Raw genomic sequence first — 25,170 nt, 5'->3', positions numbered from 1 at the left:
CTTAAACGTTTGACAAATAAGAATTTCATATACATTGGACTGTGGAACGCTAAGAAAATCCAATGTCTCAGTTGAAAAAGCATTAAACTTGCGTTATAACGGAGGTATCTGTTTATGTGGTGTATACTAGAATTAAAACTACGAAATGCTCAAATTTGGTGATCGGAAGGTAGCGAATGTCTTCGAAGTCCGAAGTGGCAAATATACTATTGCGAATGATAGGCACTCCTTTCGAAAAACTGTTTAAATTGGAAAATTATGGAGGCATTCTATGTAAAGCAGTTACCTGTTCTTAACGGGGTGACGTCGATATTTTTTTGTTACGATGCTAATTTTTTCCTGCTTGCCCCCATTCTTTTTAACAATGTTTTTAACACCTAAAACTTTGCTTTTTATCGCATATTTGTGTTTGTTCTTATTATTATATCATGGGGCGAAGAAAACAGTTTTAAAGATTTTCGCCAAATGGTTACCGCCTTGAACAAGGCAGACTAAAAAATAACTTTAAGCTACGCAGACGAAGTGGATAGGACTAAGGAAGAATCCATGCCTGAGGCAATGAGGACAAAAAAATGTAAAAAAAGGAGATTTGGAAAACTGTTTAAAGGAAACCAAAGAAACTAAGGCGCCTGAGAGGTCATATTTTTAATAACTGGAAAAAATCATCTCATAATTTTACACTTCTTTTTTGTAAAAGAAGTTTCATAACACTGTCGGGGTATAATTTCTTTTATGATCCTTAAGATAAACCTCCTTGGGGGCCAAGTTAAGACTTGGGGGCCACGAGCAACATTTCTCTTCGACGCGCACCACTTTTTTTGCTTTAACTGGATAAAATTTACTGCGGTTTGATGAAAATTGTGGTTGGACAGAATATACCTGGCTAACTCTCATTACAATCTCCGTTGATAGAAAATTCAATACACAAAAGATTTTTTAAGTTTAATTTTTTTTGCGTTAATAATTGAAAAAATATAAATAACATTGAATGCACCTTATATCGTGAAAGTTTTATTATAGAAAGAAGTTGTTATGAAATGAGAGGGAATCTCCTCATCAAAAATTTAATGAAATTAGAGGATATCCCCATCAAAAATTTAAAAATATCCTTTGAAAAATTTAGTCAACTATGAACTTATTTGAGCAGAAGGTTTTATATACCAGCCCGTCTCTTCTCAACCTCGTCCCCAGGACTTGTTAGGCTTTTTGTTAGACCGTTTAAATAAAAAACCCTAACAAGATTTTGGGACCAAGTTGATTCCTTCTTTTAAATAAATATTTACGTCTGCGGATATAAAGAGTTTAAACATTAAATCTAACGTGATGATCGTATCTCGAACGTCAGTAAAAATAAACATCTTCTCACAGGGTTAGAAATTATAGTGAAGAATTTTGAATAAGTTATTGTTTAATACGTTTACAAACTTTTTATTATTATTTAAGCTACTTGTTATGAAAGTACATTTAGTTCGAAAAGCGAACATCAAGAAGCACCTTTCCCGATACGTGGAACGTTTTCAAGTATTGCATTCGATGAAAGTCTAAAAAAGGAAAAAAAAGGTAAACTAAAACGCTTGTTATTAATACCGCACATAACCGTTCACGCCCAAATAACCGCCCATGATCATAAACGACCGTGCTCAAATAACAGATGCCACACAATTGAGTTGCTTTTTCGTATGAAGGAATTAAAGAAGTAGAACTTTGAAAAATTGTTACCTTGCAAATCGTGTATATATTAGCGTATATATTTTCAAAACCTGTTTTTTACTAATGATAACGGTTCATTTTAGGGTTGTTGTTATTTTAAGGTTCTTATAAGTACAAAGACAAAGAAATCTCCAAAACAATTTCTAAAAAAATACTCCAAAAATGGCAAACAATCAAAGCTCCTTCAAAAAAGACTGCACATGCAACTAGCTACTGCAATCGTACAATGTGTCATATTTCAATCTTTAAGGTTTTAATTTTTACTGTACCCCCACATCACGATAATAAATAAAAAAGCAACTTACGTTTGCTGCATGTTGTGAACAACTGGTGTTAGAAGGCGTTTGCACGATTCGGTGTAGGCGAATTTGTATAACACCTGAAAGATATCAAATATATACTGCAATTAACTCACTTTTTTCTGACGAATAACGTTGAAACATTAATCAGAATTGTCACTTTAAAGTGTTACTTAGCAGAGCATAGAACACTGACCGTGCACAGAGGGTGTTCGATCCTACCACTACTGTCACTCGCCATTTCGAGTTGTTTACACCAATTATTAGTTTAACACAGTAAAAAAGGAGAAATAGATAAAAGAGTAACAAAAAGTAAACGTCGCCTTTTTTACTGGAAAAAATCTGGGTCGGAAGATATTCAGGTCTGAAAATAACTAGCGTACATTAAACTTAAAACAATAGACGTAGCTGTTTCGCAGCATATGTAGAGCGCTTTTCATGATGGAAGACTCGTTGTTTAGCGTGAGTTTTACTGCACCATTTTAAAGAAAGTCTTTTTTACGAAAAATCAATTTGGGGACACCCAAAAATTTTTGATAAAAACAAGGATGAAACAAAAGTGCTTCTTATTTTTAACTACTAATAAATTTTCAAAAAATTCTGTTTTATCACGCTTCTAGCTATATACAAATTTAATTATACTAGTCTTTGTTATGTTAATCACCTGTCGTACTTATTTCCCCCCTCCATATTTCATGCATCTCTGGGTTTGTTGTTGTTGTTATTATGTGTTGCATTTCTGATATTACATTTCAGAACTTGGAGGAAAGTTCAGAATAAGCTCCTCAAAATGCCATATGCCATATAATATTACAAAATGCCATATGAGAATGAACTCATGGTCTTATTCTGCTGCTAACAAGCATGAAGTAATGAAATTCTATGATTATTGGTACAATTAAAATACAGTTTCCGGTTTTTTAAATTGGCTCACAGACAGACAGATTTTAAGAGCTTTTCTTTTGAGAATTCAGTTATCACAGTTACAAACCTCCCATAGAAGCTATTACTGTCTAAACCTTGTCTACCTAAGTTTGATTACATGCCTGATAAGTAAAAGTATCCAGCCACAAATTTAAATTTTGTGATAAAAATTGCTACGAAAAGGGCCCGTAAAGATATGTTTTTCAAAACTTGAATATGAAAGGTTGCATCCCTAATCCGTGATGACGATATTAATAGGCTTCGTTTACTATATTTGCATCCACATATAAATATATGGAAAAAGGGTTTATAGCAATCGTTTGTTTTAAAGTGTGAATGGAGATTAACAGTGGGCTAAATATCTGCCAATGTGGATGTAGAAGAGCGTACACTGTATTTATTTAGCTGCAGGGTAGCATGCTTTTATCTTATCGTGGTAAATCATTTTATGCGCCTTTGATGATTTTGAGCTAATCAGCAAGCACTATGAAAAACCTCGGACGCATTTTATCATGTAAAATTCAGTTTCAACTTTCCTAGACGATACAACATAGAAGCTTGACGCTCTTTTTGAGATTTTAGCTAGCACCGAATTCTCGTAAAGAACACCGGGTATTTAATTGCTATATCAAAAATGTCGCAAATCCGAATTCCCTAACATGAATAACCATGCAATAATAAAGTGGACTCCGGGTTATTGGAAGGTCCACGGGGGTTAGAAATTTACTTCGAATAACTGAAATTTTGAATAAGTGAATATGTTATTGTAGACAAGTTTTGCTCGTGGTAAGTTTTGGAGAAATTTGATTGAACAGCTGGGTAATCAATGTTTTAACACAACAAGTTGAAAGAAATATAATGGACACAAATCATCGTCACTTTAAAAGTAAATATTAACTCTATGAATACTTTATAAGGGTTTGAAAGACTTTTCAGGCAAACAGTTGTTTTTGCTTTCTAAAAAGCTTTTCTTAGAGGTGAAAATCCATACTTTTGCCAATTATTTCAAATAACTAAGGGCATTTCGGTCCACAGGGGTTAGAAAACCGTTTCAAATGACTGAAAACTTGAATAACTAAAGTTTGAATAACTGAGACAGATTTAGCTGAATTAGGGTTAGAAAATATACGGGGAATAAAAACAGTTTTGAATAACTGAAAATTTTGAATAAGTGCAGGTTCGAATTACCGGGAGTCTACTGTAGTTGTTAGCCTGTGGAAAAATCCACTGGAATTCACCCGTTGTACGTCACGTCAATATTTTGCCTCTTAAAAATATTTTGCATTCCACATCGCTTTAGTGACACACAAAATACTCCAACTATTATTAAAAAGACTTACCAGGAACACGAGACAGTGCAACATTATAGTGTAAAAGAAGACTAGTGTTCTTGCAATCTTGTTGGATAATATAAAACGGGCCTAAATTAAAAAATATTTATTGTCAATTTTTGGACTGTCAGCATTATAGCAGTTTTGAAATAATATTTTTGCAAATATTGGATAGACAGTCGTTGAATATTCAGATTTATCTATTCATGTTTGTATCACGAAGAGCGGACATTGCAAAGAAATATTACTTCGCCATGTCAAACAGAAACAAATTTAGAAAAACAAAATCACTTTCACTTACCATGTTCAAGGTTACTTTCTCAGGAGCGCTCAAATTGCTGTATCGTTGTTGCTTCTCCTAGAAGAAAACAGGAGCTTCCAAATAACAACGCTGACATGATTATAAAAGCTCTTTTAATTCCATGTTTTCTTAATTAAGAACTTGCCTAAAGTTATCAAATGACGTGGCTCAAGTCCGCGTCTGCAACAAGAGAAAAATTTGAAATTAAAAAAGTGTCCAATCTAATCGTAGTGTGACGGGTGATGGTTGTCGGTAAAAACGTAATCTCATTTTACATGGGGTTGCATACAAGACTCTAAGTAATTTTGAAAAAGAAAGATTCCAGACTTATCTTCTTTAAATCTATATTCTCCAATGTGACAAATACACAAACCGTCTGAAAAACACATTACACACCTTCCTAGAGAAGACATTGAAAGGATCGATTCTTTCTTCATAATGACCACTGTATCGTTTCACAGATTCGTCATCTACAGTTACTGAAGTGCTTCCCTAGAGAAAATCGCAAGAAATAAATGACAACGTAATGTGAGAGTAAAAAGTTGAACGAATTAGCACGATAAGTTATTGAATTTTCTTCAGCAAACAAGCATTGTAATTCAAAAAATTGTAATAAATTCGTTATAATCCATCTACTTGTTAAGGTTCAGTTAGAATTTTTAGAAAAAATATCCTTGAGTTTCCCTTAATGTTCTATCATACTTTAGTCAATTTTCCATGTGAGATGTATGGATTTTGAGAAAACTTGCCCCGGGTAATTTGCCAAACAATTTATAATCATTACTGCAAAAATTATAAGAATTCTTCTTCTTATTCAAAGTTACATCTTTATAAACATATACTTTTATCTAATCAAAAGCAAATAAAGATAATATTACTTTCGTTTACTATAAAATCTCTTTCCCGATTCTTCCCTTGCTAAAACATGTTTTCGTGAGTTTTTCAAAAAAGGTAATCCTCCTGCTCCAAATGCAAATCAAATTATACTACCTTATTTTGATTTTGTGGGAAGAAATAATTACCTTGCTTGGGTAACTTTGCAGGAATTTGATTTTTTCATATAATTTCACATTATCTTGTTTTACTGTATCCACTTCGTTTTGAAGCATATTTATCTGTCGTAATTGATGTCGTGTTTGCTAAAAAGAAATCAAAATCTTAATGAACTTTCGGCGACACGAGTTTGAACCTAATTGCTAGGAAAGTGGAATATGTTTTTAATAAGCAACCACATTGTGAAGGGTTAAGGCTGAGATTTGGGTCAAAACCTAAGCAATTACACTAGTAAGCAATTGGCCAGACTCAACAGTTAAGCAACTGAAACTAACAAGCAGTATATAAAAGTATTTTTATATCAAGTTAAAATCTAGCAGCTCCTTTGAAACTTTAAAATAAAAATCAAAATATTGCTCTACTGAAATAATCCACGGAATTTCTGATAAATATATACCATCCCTCTCAAAAAGGGTAGTGAACTTGTATGCTGGACAAAAAACGTCCAAAAAATCAATTACTGTGCACGAAAAAGGATAATCTGGGTATATAAGAAGATATTCAGTTTTCGATGCAAAACCAATAAGAGAAAACATAAAGAACACAGGAATAATCAATTTAAAGTATTACTGATTCAAGTTCCAAATTCTTCTCTCGCAGTCTTTCACGTTGACTTGATATGATTGGTAGCAGCGAGTCTGTGTTATGTTTTTCTAATTCATCAACTATAAAAAAACTATTCTTTAACTTCAAATACAACAGCAAAAACATTTGCAAGAGTAATTCGTTTAAAGAATTCATCTTTACCACACACACAACGATGAGATCTACTCTGTAGGATGAAACAGCTTTATATATAAAAGTAGCTGCTACTTTTTTTACTATGGTTTTGAACGGCTTGTTTATAAATATCCTAAATTTCGAGGATAGAGCATTTCAGTGTCGAGAAGTTATGAGCTCAATTACTTCGTAGAAGACTTTCTGTCAGGAAAACAGTACGGAAATTTATTGAAAATTTAATACATTGGAAATAGGAGTTAATCAATATTCCTGCAGCAAAACTTAATAAAAACCTATCTATAGATGGCCTAGTCAAACTATAAAAATGGTGTCCAATCTTAAATGTATTTCCCCATCTTTCGACATTATGGCCTGTCAATTAAAAGATCAGGACAAAATTTGGACAAATTTATTTATTATGTTTTTCCTAGAACTGCTTTAGGTTGGTTTTTAGTCGGATTAGGCCAACCAAAGACTTTTATGGATGGGCTCGCCAACAACAAAAACAGAAACGGCGACAACAAGCGACAACCACAAAAATAAAACAAGTGGGTTTGCGTGAAGTAACGATCACTTAGAAGAAGCCTTCAATCACTTAGAAGAAGCCTTACTGATCCTCGGAGTCAATATTGTAAAGCTGATTATCGTTCAACTATAATTTTTGTACAAAGTGCTGAGTAATACCTTCATTGACATTTAGATCTTGAACAGCTTTGCTTACAAGCTCAGCATTGATATCAGACGAAGGAGCTCCAACCCCTTCACCTCGATAAACACTGGATGGTAGCCCTCTCACATTCATGAGATCTCCTTCCAATTGTGTGATCAACACCTTTTGATCTTTTAAAGTTCTGTATGCATCTGAACAGTTCTTCTGCAGCTCCTCAAATTTACCTAAGTGTTCATAGAATAGCAATAAATTTGGTTGCTTTAAAAAAAACAATGAGCAATACATATTTCAGAACCATTTCAGAACCAATGTTAGCAAAAAGTTTAGGAAAATTTCAAAACACCACTATCGGTCTTAGTGACACCAGGATACTTGAACTTTTGTAAGCCTTTTAAATAATATTTTGATTCTTAGAATGCAAAATAAAGAATTTACATAATTATGACTTAAAACAGAAAGTACAGATAATCTCCAAAGTACTATATAAAAATTAAAACTAGAATGCCAAGGGGGTAACATAGGTATAATTTCAATTAAAAAATTAGAAAGAAATACAGTTAGACAGATAGTTGAGAGTTTCAGGTGACCTTACCAGTCAATTCGGCATTTCTAACTTTCATGAAGGTACATTCAGATTGCAAAGCTATAAAAAAAGGTAACTGAGTATAAGCCACATAATGGTTGTCACACATACTGTTATGTTTGGCTACATTTAAATAATGCAACAAACTCTCATAACCTTCATTTTGCTTCGCAAAAGTAATGGAAACTAACAACGATATGATTTTAAAGCTAATTGCCAAAAATAGGTAAAAGAGCGGTACATTTCTTTTTGAATATTTTGGCATTCACCACTCCTCTTTGTTGTCTTTTTTAAGTAAATAGATTAATCCTCCAATTAAAAAGCCAAACATTTTTTAAAATATCATATATGCAATAATAAAATATAATAGTTTGTTTTGACATAAAAAAGTAAGTATTCTTGGTACACCACATCTTGTTTTTACACATGAATTTTTAAATTTATGATCCATATTGTAAAAGATTAAAGAGCATGTTTCCTGCCCAACCTGACAAGAAGAAAAAATATTTGAAAAATTGCCTTTGCTTTTGCGATGTAATATTACAAGGGCGTTTTAAGACGTTTTTCAAAAATTAGCAGTTGATCTGCAAGTACTTTACTTTTTTTACGAAATCCATTTTTTATTAGTTTGTCTTCACATAAGAGATTATGAGGCAATGATTTTAGCTCGCCTGATTCTTTTGTTTATTTTGTTAACCATCTGGTTTTGCAGGTAAGCAATACAGGATTTTGCGGTACAGCTCTGTTGAATCAGTTATTATTGTATTAGGCTTGAGTTTATCGTTTTCAGTATTTTCTTGTTTGTTTTGTAAATTGAAAATTACAATAACATTTGGGAATTGTAGATAAAGAAAAGTGACAAGATGACAAAACATTTCCCATTGTTTTTTGTTGAGCGCCTTTAGTAGGGACTTAGGTTTACTGTAATATTAAAACACATGTTGATACAGAAAGTTCCACAATCTTACTTTTGTTCTTCTCTACCAATAATTTTTCTAAAGGTTTGGCACAAGATGGCTAAATAGAATGAAAAATATTGATCTTTTTATATATATAAAATATAAATTAGAGTTGTAACATTGCCACAATGAGTAAAATGTGGCAATTCATGAACATTCTCATTTTCTTGTAAGCCCACAAAAATCCACAAAATTCACCTGTCACTTACTCCTTTCTGGCATCCTTGGCCCACAGATACTTGGGCATTATAATATAGATTTAAACATAAAGAACAATGAATCCTTACTTCTCCTTCTGTGTATCCTTCAATACCAGAAAATTCAATCATCTTGAGCACACTAAGAAATCAAAAAACATATTTACGATCAAACACTAGATTTGATTCACTTGAATATCAGGATGATAGCTGTTTAGTGATCGCTTACAAATTCTTCCTCAGGTTCACATGTACTTTTAAGAATATTGAACAATTAGGAGGGATATGATAATATAGAGGGAGAAAGTGCAAAATAACCTGATTTCTCTTTTAATTTCAGCATAGTCTTCTTGCTGCTTTAACTGATGGTGCTGCAATGCAAATATACAAATATATATACAAATATATATATAATAAACACAAAAAATAAATAGTACACAAAACCACTTTTTTTATTATTTTTTAGCCCAAACCAACTGAATAATCATACCAGTGATTCAACCAATTTTGTTTTGTCCTCTATTGTCTTTTCCAGCAAAGCAATCTGTAAAAGATATTACAAGTGGATGAATATTGATTCAATAGACAAGAAAAAAGTGCAATAGATTATTACCAAAATCACAAGCCTCAATTTGAATGATTAGAAATCAAGTAAATGACCTATTGTTAACATATTTTGAAATTGAAAGTGCTTCTTTCTGCATGGCAGGCAGTGGACTGGATTCAACCCACAATCACCAGAACTATGAGCCACAAACAAACTAATTATACTATGCACGGCAAGATTTTAACGACACTTGCAAATAGTTTATCAGGATTAAAAAATTCACCCTGGACAGATCTTTAATTATGATGGGCAAGTATAATTCGGTACCAAACCGAAGCTGTGCTACTTTCTGCATTGAAAAAATTCTGTTTAGAAGTGAACAAAATTGGATATTGGAGCGTTAATAAATCAAATTAAAATTATTTTTTTATGGATTTTTTTTATGGACTACATTTTTTTATTATTATTTTCTATGTGCCTTTATCTCAAATGCATTTACTCCCGATTACTTGGTTCCTTTCTATAAGTTTTAAGCGACTTCCCATCTTAAACCGTGCCTGTTGAGTTGACTTTAAGTTTTAATAACCTTTACCTCTCTCTCTGAAGCATCTTTCGTTTTAGCTGATATACTTTGCTGGTAATGTACTTCTTCCATCAACTGAGACAACTATAAAATATTTTCGTAATACACAACATAGATGTATACATAAAGTTTGGTATACAATAAAGACAGTTTGTGCAAGAGTTTTTGTACAATTTTGTTGTATATCAATCGTTTCCGATAAAACTGTAACAACAACAGTCGCTAAATACAATTTATGTTATTGGAAATCAAGCTAAAGAACATTAATAACTAATTTTGTATTCATATTATCTATCAACTTAGTGAAATCAATTATTGCCCAATAACCCCACAAAATAGCACTGTGCTCTAAGTAATAGAAGGCAACACGTCTTGCCCTATACTAGTACTCCACAAACAAGACCTCATACCAATTTGGGAAGTATCTAATTATAATTTTTGTTTCTATTTCATTTGTCCTTCTATTTAGAAAATACTTATTGAATTCATGTTCTTTATAGGCCAGACATATCTGAAACATAAGCTCAATAGCATAAGCTGCAGTGGTGTGCGCTTTTGCGAGGTGTGCTGTTGAGGAGTGTACTTTTGCGGGTTATAGGGCATAAAATCTCATTTTTAAAATTAATATCTTTAAATGTATGACGGTTTTAGAAAAAGAGTAACAACCTTTAATAACAGAAAAAAATATCCCAATGTTATTAAAATTGTTTACCACCATAGTACTAGTCATTGGTCATCATTTGTTTTCCCATCATATCATGGTTTTAAAAAATACTCATGCTACAAGACCATGTTACTGTTGAAATTCAAAATCCATAAGATACTCCAAAAAACAGAAAAGTATCAATGCAACTGGATTGATTATTATTCAAACTATTCTACCTGTTTAAACTACCTGTCTATAATTCCCGAATGGGAGAAAAAATTAACAAATGCCACTTTAGAAAATAAAATATTCTGCTTTAGTAAATTATGACAATGGTGTGGTATGGTCTTGTTATTTCTAATCATTGAACATGCAGGTTGCAGGAGAACATCTATCTTTCATAGCTTTTTTTATTGGTATAATTTGTTTTTCACTTATACTTCACTTTTTCACTTGTGTGTCTATTTGCAATCAAAACATGAAAAAGAAAAAGCAGTTAAAAAAATGATTGTAGTATTTTGTTTTCTTAAAAATTATATACAACATGGCAGCCAGCTATTTATTACAATAAAAAAATTTATATACATTAAATATCTTCTGCCGCAAGAAATAAGGTATAATAATAATTAGATACAACTAGTTGCTAGCAAAAAACAAACAAACAACAACGTACAAATAAAACAGAGTACATAGTAAATTCATTTTTTTGAAACGGATGATATATATTTTGCAGTAATACTTCAATTACCACTCCCTCAAAATTTAAAAAAAAACAATGTTCTGGATAATATCATTTTATATTTACTTGAATTTAGTAACTTTTTTTACTCCAGCTAAACTAACTTAAATTTTAAAGCTTAAAAGGATTGATTAGGTGTTTGTTGTCCATAAAAGTTCTGAATCACCACATTTCGTACACCAGATGGTATTTCACTTGCTGATTTCTCATTTTTTTTCTGAAAACTTTTCTGGATTTTTTTACTTTTGATTTGGAAACCCATTGAAATCCCTAAACATCGCAACCACCATTTTTAACTCCTTTTACTCTTGGGACCAGGATGCTCCTTTCTGTATGTTTTATATTCCATAAATGATAAACGTTTACACTCTGAAAAAGAAAAAGAAATCTTAGCATAGCATATTATTTTTAAATTATTAAAACTTACTACTTTTCCCTTTAGAAGCACCTGCAGGTACTACTGCTGCCATGTCAGGATTACCTGAAAGCAAATTATATTTATTGTAGAAAAAGTAACGAAATAAAGAAGTGAGCTCTCATTTTAGGTTATAACTTCTCCTATTGATTGTTCATCTTGCTTTGAGTTGTTAGACTTTACTATTTGTAAAAGTTCAAAAATGCTAAACAATTTATTTAAAGAATTTATTCAACTTACCCTCACATTCAATCTTGCACTCACTCTCCTGCTTTGTTGCATTTACAATAGTATCCTAAGGTGAAAAGTATGTACACCTTATACAGCATTGATGCCAATCAATTTAAAAAAATATCTTGCTGGAATTTGACAAATAAAAAGGAAACAATCAGTTTTTCTGTATTTTAAATTAGTTTGGTACAATTGGGTATAATGCAATTCCGCTATATCATGCAGGAGTAGGTACTGCCATCTAAATACAGCAACGGAGTAAACGTTAATTTCTTTACAAAAAAACCATGCTTTTTCTTTGACCAAACTGGATATGCTATCAATTTGGAAAAAAACAAAGCATCTAATATAAAAAAATTTTCTATTGTCCTTTTATTATTTTTTGATCAGTATTTTCCATAATCCAGACATACAACCTATTTGGCTTATGTGGTCTTAAAAGTAAAGACCATGCTTTTGTGAAGTAACAGAGCATGAAATCTCACTTTAAAACTAATACCGTAGATGTATGACAGTTCTGAAAAAAGGGTAACAACCTATAACCTATAATACCTGAAAAAAAAATCTTAAGTACTATTGATATATTTCTTACCTTAAATGTGATGATTGCCACTCAATCTTACAGTAAACAATGCACTGCAGCCATTTTAATCGTCGCTTATCCAGCAAGATAGTGTTATAATTTACAGTCCATACGATACACAAAAAAAAACCCAGAAAAGTATCGCTGCAGCTTGAGTGATCATTTTTTTACATTGTTCTACTACATTATTATTCATGCTTTAGGATTATCACTATATATGTTCAGACCTCGTGTCTGAAATGAATGAGTTTATTAACTAATCGCCTTTTAGAAGTAAAAATTTTGTTTAATGCAACGATAACAATTCAGGAAAACAGTGTGCATAGGCAGCATGGTCAGGTCTTTTGGTCTTTGTTAATTTTTTACACCTTTAAGAGGTTATATACCCAAAACATTGATAAGAAAAAAATTCAAAATAATGATTTAACATTTTATTTTCGTAAAAAATATTATATACAACATGACAGCCAGCTATTTATTATAATTAAAACATTTTATATACATTAATATCTTCTGCTGAAGGAATGCACAAAGAAGTTATAAAAAAAATTAGATACGACTAGCTAGATAAAAGAAACAAACATCTAAATAGAACACAGTACATATTACGAATTCATTTGTTAAAGTCACTTAAGAGCAAAAAGCATTTTTTTCATTTCATAATTTTTCATTTCACTCAACTTTCTTTTGCAATTCAGCGATTCATTTTGGGAAGGTAAACTTTGTACACTAGAAATATTATTTTAACAGAAACTTCTAGACTTTGAACATTTGTCTGTCTTATAATGGATTTAATTCAACAGTAATGTTTTATTTCATGCTAAAAACTATGTTGATGTAAAAAAACGACGTTAAAGAAACCCCCCACACTAAATAATACCATAGTTTTCATTCTCCCACGCTAAACTTAATTTGAATATTTAGCATTTTCCAGCATAAATAAAGTGGATTATATAACATATACCATAGTGGAAGCATAGAACCTTAAAATGACTGATAAGGTGTTTGTTGTCCATAAAAATTTTGAATCACAACATTCCGTACACCAGATAGTATTTCATTCAGAAGTGTTGACTTTTTGTTATTTCTGTTGTGCTTGTGTGTGCGCTTTCTCTTTTTTGTGGCCCAGTTAAAGCCATCTATGTCATGACCACCATTTTTTGCCCACTATCTAAAGCTTGTCCTACTCAGAGGACCATGATGTTGTTTTCGGTACTTTTGATATTCCACAAATGTGAAACCTTGAAAATCTAGGAAAGAAAAATATAACTTCAGTGTATCTTTGCCTTCAGGTACTACTGCTGCCATGTCAGAATTAGAATTCAAGGCAAATTATATTTATTGTAGAAAAAGTGGCAAAACCTAGCACCCATTTATGGTAGTTCAACTTGCTTTGAGCTGTTAGACTCTTCTGTTGCATCTAAAATTTTAGAATATTTGTAAAATCTCAAAAATGCTAGACAATAAATTTAAAAAATTTATCCAGCTTACCTTCAATTTTAATCTTGCACTCACTCTCCTGCTTTGTTGTACTTACATTATTATCCCAAGGTGAAAAGTACAACATACGCACACCTTAGACAACACTAATTTTACACTGATCATGAGCGCTGAAAAATTATATTTCTGTATTTATATAAATACAGAAAAAATTACTGTCAAAAAAGCTTACAGGTTCAACATCCCACACTGGATATAGAAGAACAGGAAATTGCACTATTGCACAAAATAAATTCTCACAAACAATCAACCAATCAATACGATAAAAGCTTGGCTGTAATAGTTGACATAAATAAGAATGAGCTTATCGTAAAAATTATAGGCACATTCCACAAATCGGTACGAATAGGGTTAATTTCCAGAAAATACCCCATCAAACTTAATTTCCACAGAATACTATGTACCAAAAGTTTGTCAAAATGTCCCGAAAAAGTAATTCAAAAAAATAATAAAATATGACTTGTATAATGTGCCACATGTAAAATACCTATGGCCTTGGTAATATTAACATTCACACATTCATTCTGCATAGGTAACTTATACTACTTAGATACCATTTTGAGTCACAGACAAGTTGTGTTTTTGATGTAAACACTAGTAACTTAATACAATGCAAATATATTATATGATGCAGGGATAGATACAACAGCATCTTTAGCGTCGTCTTGATAAAGTAATGGACAGGCTATGATCTAAAACCTTTTGATGTTTTTATAATACTGTCCTTGTTAACTACACACAATAACATATACATGGAAAACTGTCTCTGACATGCTCTTAATGCTTGTAGATACTAAGACGTTTAATCTTTTGTCTAGCTGGATATGAATATAATACTGTTTAACAGTAATTGAATATTCATAGTGCAACACTGGATGCTATTATACTATGGCATTACTGGTATTAGGTTGTTACTCTTTCTCCTAAACCATCATAATACAATGCTAAAAAAATACAATTCTCTTGTTAATTCAAGAAATTTAGACTTTCAAAAACATTTTTAGTCCAGACACAATATCTGGTAAAATTTAAAATAGTTTTTAAAGATAATTTGGCGGTCGAAATTAGGTGCAAATAGAATAACACATCAGAATTACCTCCCTTTCTTTTGATAATAGTTGATATTCCAAAGCATGAATTGTTTCAGTGTCACTCTACCATAAAAAAATAATAATGGAAATTAAAAAAGATGGCAATAATGTATGGATAAACCTAAAATGATGTAATAAATAAAACATCAACATCAACAACATAAATACAACAAAATACATAGCTACACACATATGATATATACCTAGGGTTTTCTATTTTCCCTTGGTACAATTACTTGGAGAGATTAGGGCTTAGTGGCCTGGGTACATATTCTTGTGGTTTTAGACTGGAGAAAAACAAGAAAATATCACACAAAATAATTGTTTTGTTTATCAAGATTATAAAAATGGTTAGATTTCTGTGGTTTAAAACATCAAAATGCTAGATAAAAGAAACAATGATGCATATTTGCACTGGTACGTATCTCCAGAGTGTCTGCACATCTTATTACCATTTTTTTAGCAGTATATCAAGTTGTTTGCTACCATTTTTACCATAGTTTAAGGTTTGCACACGTGGCATAGTCTCAAGGTACAATCACCTAGTTTGATTTCAAGGTTTTCCCGGTCTGGCAGACATTGTGCTCTATTTTATAGTAGCAATGCCCCTATACTTTTAATCGCAAATTTATTTAAAATAAAATTTTGTGAAAGTACTTTTTGTGAACGAATGTGTATCAATGTCAGAAAAGGTGGTTACCTGCAAAAAAGTCAATGAGCAAAAACTTTTGAGTTTTTGATTACAAATGAGATGCTATGTATGATACAATCATTTCTGCTTCAAAGTTTGTTGTTGCATGAGAGCAGTATAATTCATGCAAGGTGAAGTGATGTCCTCAGTTTTTGTCACCAAAGAATAAAAACATTATGTGAAATATGTGAAAACAGATTAAATTGTTTTAAAAAAAGCTCAAATTTTATTAACAAAATTCTTCTGCTGATTAGAGCAGCCTCTTTGACATCTGTATAACACAAAAAAGATTAATATAGAATATTTAACCACAACACACCTCAAGTTTTACTGTAGAAAAACCATCTGCCTAAAAAATAGAAGTAATAATGAAATCAATGTATATACTTATATTTACTAACGTTTTAAAACAGGGACTAAACTTCCAGTGTTTAAAAATTTAAGATATGTTCTTGAATGAAAAAATTGAAAATAATTTTATCTTTCAACCAATCAATATTACTTACATTTGTTGAGGAGGCTTCATTTTGAAACTGTGCCTTCAAACTTTCAGCATATTTTTCTACAGTAAGCAGATTCTACGAAACAAATAGACATAAGTTTACTTGTGAAAAACAGAATACTGAAATCTGCAAGGGTAGGCTTATGTAAGACGTTTGTTTAATCACCTGGTTGGCACGTTCTAGGTCAGTCTCCAATAGTTCGATTTCTGATGTACTAGAAAAAAGAAAACAATAAGATAGCACCCAGGCAGGTAGCCATCAATCTAGTCCTTTCAGTCCCAATGAACTATGACGTCCAAAGTTGTTTATCTTGACGCCAGGACCTTTTTCAAACATGTTTAGCAGATGTCCTTGAAAATATTTTCAGCCAATTTGAGATTAATACAGAAACCAATCAAGCACCAAGTATTCTTACCGAGCCAATAATTCTTCCTCATGCTTGGCCTTTAGGTCAAATATCTCCGCTGTAGAAGATTCTAAGGCTAAAATAGAAAACTACTTTTTGTTTTTAATAAAGTTATACTATTAGCCCTGCTTTGGGAAAGCGATTTTCATTATCACTACTTATAATTGAAAGAATATTAATAAATGATGCATGGTTATGGAGTTTGCTTCGTAATCACAAGATCTGTGGTTCGGTCCACAGCGTGGGCAAGTTTGGAAGTGCCTTTACCACAGCTACGAGTCAACCCATGCCATGTGAGGGAAATTGGGTAGGTATTACTGGTGTATACTTAATGTATACATTTCAAACACAGGACCCACATTAACAACAGTGTTTCCAACACTGAAGTGTCTATATCCTGTATAAATATTCAGAACAATAATAATACCTTGTGTGTATTGTTTTAATTTTGCTTCCATATCACCCAATTTTGTTGCGAGCTCCAATTTGGACTCAATTACTTGTCTAAGATAAATCAGTAGTTAACATTTGTAAAAACACAAATACACATTTTAGAAAATGAGAAGGCAAAGGTAAGCTTATTGGTCTTCAAAAATCTAATATGTACTATCATTGGAAAAAAAACACAGATTCCAATAATTTTTTTCGTATTTAGTTTTTTCTCCATAATTTGAATATCAAGCAATGGAATTCTAACATAGACTGTTTTAAACTCTACCAATCACTACTTTGTGCCAAGGCTACATAAAAAGAGATGCCCAGCATTCATACGACAGGCAAATAATACTTTCTTACTTTTCACGATCAACAAATTGCATTTGAAGTTCTTTTTCCTTTTCTTCAAGCATTGTCTATAGAAAGAACACAATTTTAATGGCTTTTTTAAATCAAATTTGAACTAACTCAATTGTTAAGACAAGAAAATCACATTATGATAAACAAGGCTTAATAGCAGAAGCTAAGAAAAAACATGTAGATGTTCAAGACATTAGTTGCTATAGCTTCTTCTAACATTAATGAAGATCAACACCTCTTTTTAATGTGTATATTGGTGAATCTTAAAAACACTCAGTTGTTGAAACTAATTTTCAGTGTTGTTAAGATTTCAGGGTTTTTTTCAGTATGCTTTTCATTATATAAGAAAATTGAAGACATAAAATCTCCTTTGAATATTATATGGAGATTTGTTCTCAAGACAAGGGTTAGAACAGAAAGAAAATTTCAGAAGAAAACATTAAATAAATGCATAATAAACATTCGATATTTCAGGAGATTTTGCAAAACATTATGTTTTAAATTACAGTCATAATAAGTATAATTCATATACACCTAACTTTTTATCATGTAAAGGAAAATAAGAAAAGGTTACTCTTAAATGTAAAAACAACTTTAGTAGGAATTAATATTTTGGTGCAAATTTAATTATTTAGGAGGTCTAAAACTAAAAAAAAAAAAAAACACATTAATATATATAATTTAAAAACAAGTTTAAAAATTTTCTAGTTACTAGCAATACATAACTTTTTTTATTTGTTGCTTCTAGCAGAATTGAGCCTAGTTCTCTGACTTCATAAAGCCCCCTACCTTTATTACAAGGGTAATCCAGCGTTCTCAGTACCCAATAAAAGGCTATTTTCTAATTGAAATTTATTTCAAATTTCCTATTTATTAGAAGAGCTAATTATATTCACTACAAAATACGGGACTTAAAGCCCATTTTATGAAAGTTGTGAAGGAATAAATTTCAATAATACCTAAGACCACCTAGATGAAATCCCCATTTGTTATAAAGCAACCCTTATTTTATATTTCTGGATAACACCCTGTATAAAAAGGAGTGGTGCTTATTAAAATATGAAATTTTTTAGTAAGGCCCTTATAACGTGATCAAGGTGGCACTTAAATAAGTCTTGAAGTACCTACGTTCTTATTTTTGCAGATAAGATAACTAAAGTGGTATTTTATAGGAACAGTGGTGTATTTTTGAGATTCTGCACCTTAGCTTCCCTGAAGTAATACAATTGATTGGAATGTCTTGGCAAAGAGTTAAAGAAATTAAAAAAGAAATGGCTCTATAAAAACTCAGGTGTTTATTTTATTTTGAAGAGTAGAATGACAAGAAGTTGTATACCTTGAGCTTCTTTTCTGCTTCTTCTTCATACTCTTTTATCTTTTCTTTCAATTTATTTAAAGTTACCTCTACAATAATAACAAAAATATAAAACAATATTATTTAATACCAAATGATAGAAATCAACCAGTATAATATAATTATTACTATAATAATAGCCACATTTTGCCTGTCACCTGAGGGCGGGTTGTTTTAATTACGCACAAAATACTCAAGCTACAAGTAATAAATGCAACATAGTTTTTTCACTTTGCTATGACAGACAAACTCCAGTTAATTTTCCACAGGACAACAACAATACTAATAAAGGCGTGAAATACCTTGGTTTTTAACTTCAGCAAATTCACTGTGATACTCGTCCAAAGTTTCACGTAATTTTTGATTTTCTAATTCAAGGTCCTACATAAAAATATACAACAAATGCAGATAATCAATTAAAAACTTTGTCTTTTAATGATAATAAAAGTAGATTCAATAAATCATGAATACCTTAGCTTTATCCAACTGTTTCTTAATACTCTCTGCCTGTTTCAATGAAGGGACAGGATCTACAAAGACGATAAAGTGTAACTATGTAACATGACCAAGTTTATTTATTTTTCTCTTGCATGTGTATTGCAAAAGAAAAATATAGTAGTTGGTAACTGCTGATTACAGCTGATACCTAGCCCTGGTACAAAAGTGAAGAGACGGATAAGCCAGGCCTGCATAATTGCGCTTGCATTAAAATTGTTTTTTAATTTTATAAGGAAAACGTTTTCTTCAAATCTCAGTTGTTTTTGTACTGCTGCGATAAAGAAGCAGAAACATTAGTACTCATAACTTAGAGGTCTAGATTACATTATGTCTACTTTATTTCATGTCATAAAAAGGATAAATTATAAGCCATAGTTATATAGCTAAAAGTATCACTTGAGAAAGACAGAGTGTTAATATGTTAATTATTCAAAAAGAAAAATTCAGAGTAACAAGTTCCGAAATATATATTCTTTAGCTAGTCAAACTGGAGACAGTTAAGGGCTTAGCTATTATCTGATTTCTCAAAATTAGGCATGCCTTGGAGTGTGCAACAGCAATCATTCGCCCTATATTGATAGGCCTAGGTAGATCAAACTTGAAATAGCAACCTGGTATTTCTAGAAGGTTCTTGTACAACATCAGAAATGTACTTTCTGCAGACTTGCTTCTTTTGCTTAGCGAATCAACCTAGAATTCAAAATCATTTTAAGTTGATTGATAGTGCTTTGTAAAAAACAGGCTGGATTTCATTCCAAAATGTTTTTCTTTATTTATAAAAACTATGATAAGCCTTTCATATCAACCTTCAAATATTTTGATACGTCTTTTATCAGTTTAATATGTTTCTCTTCCTGATGGCATTCTGACTACCTTTATTTCATCCTGAATGCATTACAAATCCAGCTCAGACAAAAAACTAGCCAGGCCTATCAATAAGGGGAGAGCAATTGCTCTTGCTCACGCAAAGGCTCTCCCAATTCTAAGAAATGAGAAACTAGCTGAGCCATTAATTGCTCCCCCAATTCCAAAAAAAGTTTTTCTGGCTGAGCAATATCAATTCATCTCACATGGAAATCAATGTTCTCTTTCTTATAATTAAAGTAAAAAAGAACCAAAATATATAAAAAAAAAAATAAAATAAAATAGATAAAAAGACTTTGTGATAAAATATGCGTTTACAAACTTATTCTATTTATTCAGATTGCTCGCCAAGTATAAATTATTGTAACCTTGGGGGAGCGATTTATTGCTCTGGTGTTATTTTCTTATTGATAGGCCTGCTAGCCCATATTTTTCTGTTTTTATATTTATCAAAAAGAGATGGCATTAAAACAAGTTGCTAACAAAGTTGTATGTAAGGTTAAGGTATGCAATAATGTTGAAATTCAAACAAACCTCCTTTTGAAAGGCTTTAATCAATGGTGAAACTTTACTTTTCATTTCCTAAAATATAACATCACCATTTTTTTTTTTGATTTTAAAGGAGAAAAAAGACAGGAATACACAGTGGAAAATTGATGTTTTGTTTCCAAATAATGCAATAAGCAATGCAATAAGTTATAAGGATCGTCTCATTTTGTTCTGAAAAAAGAAAACATTGAACCAAAGCATAAAAAAAAATGAGGAAAAAAGTGAGTTTACACAATGACCAGCTGATATCATTTATTAATTTTGAATAATGGCAAAAAGTATCAGTTGTTCTTAAGTTTACTTTAGATAGATATTAAAAAAATCCAAAAGCACTTGATTTCTGAGAGAGGGAGAAAACTTGAGTTGAAAAACTGTTAAATCACAATATCACAATGATTATTATATATCATTTTGAATGTTAACACAAAATCATAAAGCGCATAGTTTATTACCTCATCAGCACCTCGTCTCCACTCTTTTGTTAACTCAATTAAAAGTTTCTTAGCTTTTTCTGCCTCATCTTGTCTCTGAGCTGTTTCTGCTGCAGTTTCATCTAGGCTTTTCTAAAAAAGAAAATGTTATAAAATCATATTTCTCAGACAATTCAAGGTTATAGTATTTGAAGCTAGAGCAGTGATAGATGCTACTTATAACCAATACAGGAACAGACATGACAGAAGCAGACATTCAATATTTGGTTAAGGTGAGTGTAAAGGAAAGTGCGCATGATTTTTATAATCCAAATATCATCTCTAAATAACATTTTCATAACCTGATATGTAGATATTTTGGAAGCTCTTATTTTTCTCAATTGAGTGATATATTTTTTTTGGAAAAATATTAAGGTCGTTTGAGGTTTAGGTGTATACAAAATTTACCCCAGTCTCTCCTAACTGATGTTTCTCTTACAAAATGGCTGGATTTTTTTAAAAATTTTTTGACTATTCTTCCCAGCTGGGCTGTATCTAAAAAGGGTTTTTACTATTTTGTTCAAAATTTTATAGTGTTCTTACTATTTCATATTCTTCCAAATGCTACTTTTTCAACTTGTTTTCTTTCACATAGACGGCTGTAAAAAAAATTAAACACGTTTTTACAAAAAAAATAAAAAAAACCCTTTTTAGTTCTTTTATTTAGCTTTATTTCAAACTAGCTCTCCTACACAAACGTTATTTAGTTTTGTAAGAGAAAGTTCAGATGTCGATACCATTTTATTAAAAAATAAACACTGAGAAAAAGAGTTTTAAAGTTTTTAATTTTTTACTCACATGCGGCTACTTGCGGCATTGAAATTACACTGACAGGTTTTCCATTTTTAAAGCGTGATATTTTTCTCTTTGGAAAGTGAGAAAAATATCAGCTCTTCAAAATTTTGTTTTGTTTTGAAGGAAATATGCACAAGTGAGCACATATGACACAGAAAAAGTGTTATAAAGATCATCACAGCGTTATTAGCGAGTAAACATAAACAAACAAAATAAACAGAGATCCAGATGGAATTTTTGAAAAAAAATTTCATAATTAAAAAGTTTAGTATATTTTGCCCCAATTTCACGAAAAAAAATCATTTTTTTCCTCTACACTCGCCTTAAAGTCATTTGGGGTCAAGGAAAGGTATTATTTTCTACAGCTCTGTTGTTACTAAGTTGTAAAGTGATTTTGCTATGTAGGAGGCACATGATTGGGGATGACCTTATACTAATTCAGCAAGCTTGTTCAGTAAGCGTGTATTTATAGAAATTTTGAAGAATGGGGGGATGCAGGTGTCTCCTTCATGCTTTGTCACATGCACAAACATGCATATTCTAAGCATCAGGATATGCATTATAGGCGTCTTCATGCCCTGAGTGTCCAATGCATCAGCATGTCCTGAGTGTCAGGAAAATGCTAATTATAGTGTTTTTATTCACACCCTGAGCGTCAGGTGTATGAGAGAATTGAGATGCCCTGGTCCTATTTAAGTCATCATTCATCATTCTCGGCTTAACGTCCGTTTTCCATGCTAGCATGGGTTGGACGGGGTATATTAATGACCCTCTTCCAATCTGATCTAGACTGTGTTAGATCTAAACTCAACTTCCTGTGAATCAAGTCTGTCCTTATAACCTCCTGCCAAGTCTTTCTCGGTCTGCCTCTGGGCTTTGCCCCAGGAACTATCAAGTCTCTACACTTTCTTACCCAATTATCCTCCTCCATTCTTTCCAAGTGCCCCAGCCAATTCAATCTTCTTATCTGGATAACATCTTTAATTCTACGGAGACATGAAATATTATTTTCAAGTATAAATATAAACATTGTTCATGTACTTTTTGATGGGTGTTGCAACTTGTATTGATATGCATCAATTTTTGCAGCTGTGAGAACATCATTAGAAATCTTAAATCGCTGTACAGCCTGTGATTCCATAGCTAGTTTCACTGTGACAATACTCCCAAGAGTTTCTTCATGATCTAACTTAGGCCTGAAACACATTTTGTTCTTTCGTATGATTAAAATACTCTCTCTTCTTCAGCGTTTGAGTGTGGTATTGTAAGAATAAGCCTCACAATTTTGATCAATCGAGGAAATCAAAGGGTTCCTTCGGACGCACCCTTTAAACTACCCAACTAAAATTTTAGATAAAGCTAGAAAATAAATTCAGGAAAGTTGAATTTGAAGTTCTAATTTGAACACATTTCGAAAAAAAAAGCATTTCTTTTATATATTTAATGATAATAGAAACCATGCTATCTCAAGTTGTAGCGAAAAAGACGAAACATTAATTACCTTTGTTTTAAAAAAAGTTCGTTAAATATTAATTTGTTCTTTATCACAAATAGCCGCTATATATTGAAATATTTCGTAATCTGTTTGCAATTTTGTGGGTGCAATAAAAGTATTATTCTATTTAAAACAGTTTGAAACTTCCTCAAAAGTCGCAAAGCAACTAAGCAATGAAATACATTCGACAATTCGGTACAGCTTTGTTGCCGTAGTGATGAATGACATTTTGCTTAATTGACGAATCACATTTATGCTACATCCACCATTTTTAAAAAGGGTGAAAACAAACCTAGTTCGTAGTGGGAAAAATGCTAAAAAATGTAGGTAGCCACAATAAAAATCTGTCTGGAAATGATGCTTAGCTATTTAGATTTTGCTCCGAAAATCTTCGCTCCCTAACATTGTTCTTAAAACTCCAAAATATGTCTAGCTGTGCACTCTCTTCACCTAAAATACGGAAACTTTTCACCTCCAAAAAAATCGTTATGACGTCAAACTGACGTCAAACTTTAGACTTTCTAATCGTAACTTCGACCAAATATCATTCTGAATGCAGGTTAAATTGCTGGATGCAGGTGATTCTATCTATAACTTTTCAGTCAGGTGAGGACACTGTGATTGCGGGTGTCACCCACTGGATGCAGGTGCGATCACATATCTGCATGAAATAAACACACGACACACGTTTGACACACTAGCTAGGCTTAATGATGGTAGTGTAAAGAAAGAAACTTCTCCTGCACTAAAGTCTCTTGTTCTGAATTTTTGCTTGACGTGTGATCAATCAGATAGTTCGTGGTTATTTTACTAGTTTCCTTGTTGAAAACAGAGTAGAAGATTTAGCTATACCTGAAGCGCGGGCAAATTAAACTCTATCCAACATTTTAGGACTGACTTCAGGTTCGCCATGTTGTTTCGTCTTTGGCCTGCAGGAAGACACGTCCCCCGTCTTGATGTAAACATACAGCTCGCGTTTGTTATAACGACAGCGTTACGGTAAGGGGGGGGGGGGAGGTAATAAAAAAAAGAAAAAGTTTGTTTTTTTACACAGCTTTCTAAGACCCTGTGATTTCACTGAATGTTTTAGTGGAGTCGGTAATATGGCATCACGGCTGCAAAGTCTGCTGAGGAAAAACAGAAAAGGGACAAAATTTTTAGATGTCGTTCAAAACTAATAAAGTTATCCACCAGCCAACAAAAATGAACAGCATATTTAAATTTAACAATAAAATGTAGCCAAACTTTAAAAGCTTTTTCAAGAAACGACCACACAAATCAACTGTGGTATCAGTAAAAATATTTCAATGCTGTTAAATATTACGGTCAAACTCTTGTGAAAATTCCAAGTTTCCTATCTTATATAATTCTTGCTCATAAATTTAAATATGCCACTCCATTTTCCTCAAAAGTTCTTTTGTTTTCTTTTTAAAATGATGATGTTAACCTGGATCCAAGGATATACTATCTCAAACTCAGGTGCAGTTTGCATTATAAATCCACTCTTTCGTCACTGAACTTAACCCTGTTGGTTCTAAGCCAAATAGACCTGTGTGACGTAATTTTTTTGATTTTATTTTGAAAACAATGGGCCTGCGAACAATTTTGAGTAGTTTGTGGCACCGTAGATTAGTGGTTAGCTAGCTATAGCTCTCGTACTCTGTGCGG

General features: G+C 31.9%; 2 protein-coding genes and 1 long non-coding RNA gene across 3 annotated transcripts in view; 1 reads left to right on the top strand and 2 right to left on the bottom strand.

The window, feature by feature from the left end:
* LOC130622911 (RPA-interacting protein B-like) overlaps nt 1-25,170 on the top strand; it is a 97,426-nt gene that overhangs the window by 67,124 nt on the left and 5,132 nt on the right. The gene's annotated exons all lie outside the window — the stretch shown is intronic.
* Nucleotides 1,389-24,499, bottom strand: LOC130622904 (protein CASP-like). The gene is made up of 28 exons (XM_057438364.1): nt 24,355-24,499; nt 21,195-21,305; nt 20,728-20,775; nt 19,941-20,019; nt 19,303-19,361; nt 19,134-19,212; nt 18,814-18,881; nt 17,478-17,533; nt 17,110-17,186; nt 16,692-16,758; nt 16,442-16,490; nt 16,280-16,351; nt 16,093-16,122; nt 15,089-15,145; nt 9,887-9,961; nt 9,238-9,291; nt 9,066-9,118; nt 8,838-8,889; nt 8,560-8,608; nt 7,601-7,651; nt 7,023-7,232; nt 6,189-6,283; nt 5,588-5,704; nt 4,962-5,057; nt 4,566-4,622; nt 4,274-4,354; nt 2,016-2,089; nt 1,389-1,541 (listed from the first exon to the last, which is right to left on the bottom strand). The coding sequence occupies exons 1-28, from the start codon at nt 24,466-24,468 to the stop codon at nt 1,484-1,486; spliced, it is 2,088 nt and encodes a 695-aa protein (XP_057294347.1). The 5' UTR covers nt 24,469-24,499; the 3' UTR covers nt 1,389-1,483.
* Nucleotides 11,719-13,222, bottom strand: LOC130622915 (uncharacterized). Its single transcript, XR_008981113.1, has 3 exons — nt 12,501-13,222; nt 11,918-11,972; nt 11,719-11,743 (listed from the first exon to the last, which is right to left on the bottom strand). It is a non-coding gene; the product is annotated as an uncharacterized LOC130622915 (long non-coding RNA).

This window comes from Hydractinia symbiolongicarpus, chromosome 13 (genome assembly GCF_029227915.1).
Source record: "Hydractinia symbiolongicarpus strain clone_291-10 chromosome 13, HSymV2.1, whole genome shotgun sequence".
NCBI classification, from domain to species: domain Eukaryota; kingdom Metazoa; phylum Cnidaria; class Hydrozoa; order Anthoathecata; family Hydractiniidae; genus Hydractinia; species Hydractinia symbiolongicarpus.
This window is presented reverse-complemented; position numbering and strand designations above follow the sequence as displayed.

What these genes read in the sequence shown, in the direction of transcription:
- LOC130622904 (XM_057438364.1), bottom strand. Translation starts at nt 24,468, where the DNA reads ATGTTTACATCAAGACGGGGGACGTGTCTTCCTGCAGGCCAAAGACGA. An exon ending in GGAGACGAGGTGCTGATGAG is followed by an intron (nt 20,776 to 21,194) that starts GTAATAAACTAT and finishes GTTATATTTTAG; the next exon opens with GAAATGAAAAGTAAAGTTTC. An exon ending in AAGATGCTTCAGAGAGAGAG is followed by an intron (nt 9,292 to 9,886) that starts GTAAAGGTTATT and finishes TATCTTTTACAG; the next exon opens with ATTGCTTTGCTGGAAAAGAC.